The sequence below is a fragment of the Argiope bruennichi genome, chromosome 10 (assembly GCF_947563725.1).
Source record: "Argiope bruennichi chromosome 10, qqArgBrue1.1, whole genome shotgun sequence".
Lineage (NCBI taxonomy): Eukaryota > Metazoa > Arthropoda > Arachnida > Araneae > Araneidae > Argiope > Argiope bruennichi.
In genome coordinates this window covers 57,072,555-57,080,916 of record NC_079160.1, presented here as the reverse complement: position 1 = coordinate 57,080,916, position 8,362 = coordinate 57,072,555, and the positions used below count along the sequence as shown (strand labels likewise).

At 29.2% G+C, this 8,362-nt stretch overlaps 1 protein-coding gene across 1 annotated transcript; it reads right to left on the bottom strand.

Annotated features, from left to right (window-relative positions):
- Window positions 1-6,349: 6,349 nt before the first annotated feature.
- On the bottom strand, window positions 6,350-7,501 carry LOC129987541 (TD and POZ domain-containing protein 5-like). Its single transcript, XM_056095509.1, has one exon. The coding sequence runs from the start codon at window positions 7,499-7,501 to the stop codon at window positions 6,350-6,352; it is 1,152 nt and encodes a 383-aa protein (XP_055951484.1).
- Window positions 7,502-8,362: the final 861 nt, after the last annotated feature.

Genomic DNA, 8,362 nt, shown 5'->3' with positions numbered 1-8,362 from the left:
ATCCCCAAGCCAGGACGCCGGCACTTTTCTATGATGAAACAGGTAAATGATATAATATCCTTCCATTACCTTTTTTTGTTTGGTGAACGACGTTTCATCTGCTCTATAAGCCATGCTGATTTTACTGTCACAGATATTTTATTTTAACGGCCAGTTCTCGTTTATCTATTGACAACGAGTTTTATTTTATATTTTGATTCATCATCTTCATATATTTGTCACTTGGGGAAAAACATTCCTAATCAAATATTTTCTGTTTTATCAAGGATGTTTCACATGTATTTCATGCCACGTTATTCTCATTATTTACTGTTACTCACATTTTATCTAAATGGCCGATTTTTGATCATCATTAATTACATCCTTTTTTCACCCATATGACTCGCCACATTTATAATTTGAAAGAGAACATTCCTAATAAAATATTTTCTGTTTTACGAAGGATGTTTCACTTGTATTAAAAACCACGTTACTCTCAATATTTACTGTTACCCGCATTTTATCTATATGCCCAATTTTTGACCACCATTGATTACATCCTTTATTTTTTCACCCATATGACTCGCCCACATTTATAATTTGAAAGAGAACATTCCTAATCAAATATTTTCTTTTTTATGAAGGATGTTTCACTTATAATACAAACCATGTAACTTTCATTATTTACTGTTTTATCTTATTGAACAATATTTTTTTATCAAATTGATTTCGTCCTTTCTTTAACCAGATGACCCGACACATTCATGATTTGGTACAAAACATCCCTAATTAAATATTTTCTGTTTTAAGAAGGATGTTTCACTTGTTTTACATGCGACGTTATTATCATTATTTAATGTTAGCCACATTTTATCTAATTTTTTATCACCATTGATTACATCCGTTTTTTTACCCATATGTCCCGCCACATTAGTGATTTGATTGATAACATCCCTAATCAAAAACATTTTTTGTTTCATGAAGAAATTTTTCGCTTGTATTAAATGCAACCTTACTTTCATTATTTATTGTTAGCCGCATTTCATCTCAACGCCCAGTTTTTGATCGCCATTGATTACAGTTTATTTGGACCATCATTTTTAAACATTTGCAACTTAGTGAGAAAGCATCCGCAATAAAATATTTTATTATCTTCAAAGAAACTCCTTTTTTAATATTTCATTTAAACAGTTCAAATTTTATAGCATTGATCATCTTTCTTTTATTCCCGAATAAAATTTCATATTCTTTCAAATTGGCATATTTGCATTGCTAATCTTCGAAATTTCGCCATATGTCTGTATATATGACCAGATAATAGGCTTAATACTGCCAATCTAACTCTTACTCCACAAAACACTGAAATATTTAGATTGTTAGACTGCTTGTGGTCAATGAAATTCCTTCATTTGGTTTTTCTATTTGTTATGAATAAATGTAATATAAAATATGATCATATGATATGTGTCTGCTAATACGACTATATGATCGGCTTAATATCGCTAAATCTGGTTTTTACTCCATAAAACGCCATTTGTTGTTTCTTACTCCATAATCAGAAAATTGACAAAGACGTAAAATATTTTTCGGTTATAAAACGTTTTATGGAGTCAGAACCAGATTGAAGAATTATTCTGTGTTAGACATCTCGTGGTCAATGAAGTTCTTTCATGTGGTATTCATTTGCGTTATGAATCAATGTAATACAAACAATTTTAAAAGGCTTATTTACTAATGTTATAAAATGTACAAATTATTTCATTTAATATATTTTTGCTGTTTAATTTAAAACTAATTTTTAACTCTACGTCTTTAATTTATAATTTATTAATATAAAAATTCTGTGATTTTAAAGATTTTTTTTTCTTATTCACTACCAGAATTCGCTTCCAGAATATGAAATCAAAATTTAACCGATAATTCACTTTTGAAAACAGTAAATTAGTGTACAATCATTGAATATAAAAATATGCAAGTCATGCATTGACTCTCCGACCTATCCGAAGGCACACGGATAAATAATATTGAATGACATGACAGCCGCAACAGCAACACTGACAGGAATTGCGGTTGAATCCTAAGAGCCATCACCGGCCACGATATAACCCTTCCCTAAGGAAGTACGTCCTGTCATCGACGGCAGGAACCTCCACTTTTTCGTTACCCTCCGAGGTGGCGAGAACCAGTCACCATGCTGGTAGCTTCTCATTCTGATTTCCAAGTGCACCCCCGGGTTATTATACAAACTTGCAATCAAAATCTCATTTAAGTTAAAACTCTAGTAGATAAATATAAATTTGATGAACAGGGAATGAGATGCGCTAAAAAAAAAGGTTTAAATATTATTTGTTGAGTTTATAGGTACTTAAAATGAATCAAGAATTACCAATGTTTTATTATGGCACCATTAATCAGATCAGGGAAAAAACATTTTAACATTTTTTCAAATGTTTCCATTTTATAATAACATTCTATCACCTATGTTGTATTATAACTACGTGTGCTTATAATCCTTCTGTAAATAATTCCTTACTTTTATTTATTTCTTGTAAATATTTTTAGTTTTTAAAAAAATGCTCTAAAAATAGACAATATTTGTAATGATATTTTTAAGTCTAAATTAAATCTTAATTAATTTCCTAAATTTTATCTGAATTTAGCCCCTATTAACTTAATTCTAAAATGCTCTCTTATTTCCTGAGCCAATTCCACGTTTCGTTATTTAATTAATGTTACACCAACTTTGTAAAAATGCTTAAATCAGCGGTTTTCAGGCTCCGAGTAAAAATCTGACAGTCTAAACAAAATTTTTTAAAAGACATCTGAATTTCTCTTACATAAAACAACGCGTGTAACGAAATCCCTATCATAATCTCACAGTTTATAATGGCCGGGGGTGAATATATTTGTTTCTCTTTTCGCTCTTCTGCTCTAGTACGCTTGTGAACGGACGTCAGTTCGTCACCTCTTCTTGTACAATTATGCCTGTCTCTCAGGATGGAATAAAAGCGAAGTCTAAAAATTTAAAGTGTCTTCTCTCTTTTCGGCCACGAAACTGCTCGAAAATATATATTTTACATTATATATAATCCCATTTATTATGTTTGTCATTCCATTAAATCGAAATGTCAGTTTTCTCTAGATTTTTATGGCGTTTAGATCGATTCGTTTCAGAAAACATTTTTTTTTCCTCTTTATTCAGAACCAAAATATATAAGAAATCATATTTCAGTTTAGTTGTTTAATTCATAAATTTTAACGAATCAATTTCATATAAATAAAATTTTAACTATGGAATAATTTTAAGTATAACTACACTTTATACTTAAAATTATTAAATAGTTAAAACTTGCTTTCAAAATTCTGAATTTAAACTATTAATGAATAAAGGGCAATTAAAAATAAAAGTTAATATAAAATTTCGTATATTACAAAACTGCTGCCCAAAAAAAATCTTTAAATCTTTGATCATTATACTATATGTCTTAGTTAGATAAGGACTGGCTGCCTTCGGCTATCACTTATAATGAAGTAATGGAAATGAAAAAGTTTTATAATAAGGTTGAATTATAATTTATACACGAGGCTTACTGTGACGGAAAGGATGAGGTAATTATCCTTCCTGTTATAAAATTATCAAAATCACCTATATTTTAAATAATATCAATCCAATTTAAATTTTTGATGTATGATAAACGTAAGCAGTAGGTATTCATCCATTAATATTGCTTATACAATATTAATTTGTATAAGCAATTGCTTATACAATATATATGCAATTTATTTAATGCAGATAAATTTAAATAATTAATTGCTACAAAATTCTAACGGCTGCACTGGAAAGTAGAAAAAAAAACAGTAAACAGAAAATGTGTTATTATCTGAATTAAATATTGATACAAAATAAACGTGTAATATAGTATTGCATGAAAATGATTTAGGCCCTTATACATAATTGATAAAGAGATATTAGTCAGAATATGTCTTTAAAAATGATTTTTTTTTTCAAAAATTTATTTTGGTCATACATGATTCTAATTTCCAAAATAGCATTTATTTATTACTTAGCTAGATATAAAAAATAATTAAGTTAATAATAATATTTAAATGAATATAAAATAAATCACTACATTATTATTATAGTGCACATTTTCTTATGAAATGCACGATTAATTATAACTGAATATATAAAACCCTTCAAGCATATTCAAAATATATATGAAATACAATGGCGCAACATAAATTATAATTAAAATGATACATTCAGGAAAGGAAATTAAATGTATAAACGATAAGAAAAATCTTTCTAGATTTGTTTTATGAGAAATTCTGGATTACAAATATATATGTGCCAAAATCATGAGTTTTCAATCACATTTGATCATGTGTTTTTAATAAAATTCAAATCGCATGATTTTAATCACAATTGATCATGTGTTTTTAATAAAATTCAAATCGCATGATTTTAATCCCATTTGATCATGTATTTTAATAAAATTCAAATCACGTGATTTTAATCACATTTGATCACGTGTTTTTAATAAAATTCAAATCACGTGATTTTAATCACATTTGATCACGTGTTTTTAATAAAATTCAAATCACGTGATTTTAATCACATTTGATCACGTGTTTTAAATAAAATTCAAATCACGTGATTTTAATCACATTTGATCACGTGTTGTTAATAATATTTAAATCACGTGATTTTAATCACATTTGATCACGTGTTTTAAATAAAATTCAAATCACGTGATTTTAATCACATTTGATCACGTGTTGTTAATAATATTTAAATCACGTGATTTTAATCACATTTGATCACGTGTTGTTAATAAAATTCAAATCACGTGATTTAAATTATATTGAAATGATAGTATTCAAACCATTCGAAACTATATTCTAAGGTTAAAAATAATACGCAAATAACTAATGAACAAATCTTTTACAATGTGGAAAATTGCTGTTTGCTTACACAGAGAGACAAACACAAATTACACAAAATCTCTATGTTTGTGTCTTTTTATAGTTAAAATATAATTTAAAATTCCAAATTAAAAAAGTATATATGACCTTATTAACGGAAAAAATTATTATTTATATATTTGATGAATCTATTAAATAGGTTTAAATATTTTTTTAATTTCTATTAATTAGGTTCAAATCATTTTTTAATTTCTATTAAATAGGTTTAAATCATGTCATCAAAATTTTGCATGACAATTAAGTTTTATTTACTGAAATTATTATATTTTACAAAATTCATTTTGATTTAGTAATAATTCCAAAATTATACCCTAACAAAACAAAAAATACGCTTCGTTTGTGAATTTTTAATATTTGAATAATTCCGAAGTGCACATTTCTACTGTATACAGTTCTACTAATCAAAACGCTTCAGAATTTCACTGGAGAAACACACACACATACATTTCTCTAATTATTAGTTCAGATTTATTATATTTTCAAATTACAAGCAAGAAATAACAAGTTAATTTCAACATTTTTCAATAATTTTTTTCATACCTTGCTAAATATAAATTAGCGGACTTTGAATTTAGACTTAATTTGAATATTCCTTTATTAAAAGGAAAAAAATCTTTAAAAATAATTTTGAGCATTATATAAGTTCGCAAACGGGAACAAATATATTTACTCCAAATAAAAAAGAAAATATATATGAATCATTAATGCGTAACTTTTGAAAAGCTCAAATAGGCGAACACATATATATACCTTTTTCTAATGAAAAGAAAATGGAAAAATGGCATTGGAATGGCCAGAATATAGCATTAGAAAGAGACTTGCACCATGATAAACACTGTCATTAGTGTGAAATTAAAAAGATAGCAAATAACAGCAAAATATTTCAGAATAACCAAATAATTAAATTAATCCAATTCAACCAAATTATAAACATGCTATGAATTGCAAGAACAAAAGTTTAACATAATACAAAATCACTAGATCAATATATCATATGCATTGCTGTTTTTATTTGAAATATATCACTTAACTAAAACTTGGCAATGAAAATAAAAATAAATAAAATATATTTAAAGAAAAATTTTGATCATTTATCATAAAATTATAAAACAAAATTAATTCCTATTTAAACACAATATCATATCATTTTAAATTTTCTAAAATAATATGTATAAAAAATTTTTTATATATATTTTTTGAAGTTTATTTCTAACATTATTCAAAATATCCCAATTGATATATGCCCGAAATATAAACATCTAACAAAGAGATATTACTTTCTTAGCTGTAAGCACTGCATTTGACATTATTTCAAAAATTTCGAATAATTGAAGTAATTAATAAAAATATAAATATATAGTTATATATCTTACTATATACTATATTATTTTCTAGCATATTTTAGGCACATTGTATCAGCTGCTAATTGCAGGTGATTTCCCATGAAAATTTTCCATTCTTTAGATCCAAACACATCCTGGTCCCGGGCAACGACATAATCTTCCACAAATCGCTTCAAATCCGCATCTTGGTGAGTATCTGACAAAAGCAAAATGTCGCAGCAATTCGATGGTTGAATATTTAATTTTAAAAAACTAGAGCATTTATTTTTAAGCGAAACAATCTCATATTTATCTGCAGCAAAATATAATTCCTTAGCAGTTTCCCAGTCCATATCTTCCACTGTATCCGTATACATGAACATCAACAACTTACGGACAGTATCGGCTTTTAAATCTGGAATATCAACACTATCTCTTGTCTTCTCTCTCATATCAATTGTGAACATCTTCTTGAAGACAGGAGATCTGGCACTCAGAACTGCTCGGTGGGCTGGAAACGCTTCTGTTTCTGTGCGGAGTTTAGTGTCGCACAGGGTTCCTTCCATGTACAGGGATACAAGGTCATCTATCAAAGTGGTTGGAGATTTCAAATTAATCTCTTTAATTTTTGGAGCTGGTGGATTCTTAACATCAGAAGGCATTTTTTGCAAGATTTCTGGAGAATGAAGTCCGCATTCGATAGTCTCAGTTCTCTGTGGTTCTGCTTCAGTAGTGTAGATCATCTCGAATTTAAGGGTCAATGTGCCTTTCTGTAAATAACTCTGCTTATCCATGAGTGTTTCATACTTGAGAGATAATACAAATTCACAAATCTCTCCATATTTCCTCCATATGTCATCTTGACTACATTTCTGCCATTTTCCCGAAGTATCTAAAACAAATATTTTGCAGTGACAAAGATCTATATAATTTCCCTCGATTGGGATGATAACATGAAGATTTCCATCATCGGAGAGGCATACATTCATAGAGAATGTTGACTCTTCCACCGATGCCGATTTAATATGGGCGATTGTCTGTAATCCGGGTATTAAGTCTTCAAACTTTTTAACAACTGCGATGAAATACATACTTTTCACATCTAGGAGAGTTTGTGCAAAGTATTGCTCTTTTACCAAGCTGTAGGTTGCTTTCCCTGCATTCCACATTTTACACCGAACAGTCAAAACATCTTGAGGCAGTACTTCGCTCATTTTCAAAATATTTTCGGCTTTTCCCGAAATGTAACACTGTTTTGATGTTTTATAGAAAGTGACTTCCTCTACTCTGTTTCCATTCCAATAAAAAAGGGATTTATTCTTTCTTACGAATGATATTGAGACGAATAAAATAATTGAATCTGGTCCGTTGTTATCAGTTCTGTGAAGTTTAATTTCAATATGTTTGTTTTTTCTCTCAATGTGACTTGTGTTAGTTATATCACATCTATCAGAAAATACAAGTTTCCATTTAGATGTGCCAGTCTGATTACTTACATGAAACTCCGGGCTTACAATTTCAACTGGACCAGATTTTTGCCAAAAGTAACTGAAATGTTTTATCCTCCATACAAACGTCAATTCATCTTGAGGCATATTGATGCTCTAACCGGAGTGATCACGGTGCAGAATATTGGATTTAACGCAGACGAGGTAGCAGCGAAGGACGGCCACGAGAGACGGGAGAATTCCCTTTCTTCTGTGACGTAACGCAATTTGATTAGATAAGTGATAGATAAACAAGTACAAGCCAGTTGCCAAGGTCAGAACGACAACCGCTTTCTAGTACTTCCGTGGCCGTCGAGAGATGCGGCCACGGTACTTCTCAGCCACTATTTAATTTGTCTTCTTTGCAGCATAAATCGCGTGACGTAATACTTCATGTTCTCATGTCAACAGATTAGTTGCCGTCTTTTTGCTTTCCAGTATGCTTGTAAAAATAATTCAAAAGTACAGGGTGATTATAATTAAACTTCCCCTATAGACAGCATCCTACAACGCAAACGGATGAGCGGATTGCAGCGAAATTCGGTGTATAGACTATACACGAGATGGGCACACGGAATTTCGAGAAAA

Excerpts from the sequence above, each read along its gene's own strand:
- LOC129987541 (XM_056095509.1), bottom strand. The coding sequence starts at position 7,501 with ATGAGCGAAGTACTGCCTCAAGATGTTTTGACTGTTCGGTGTAAAATG.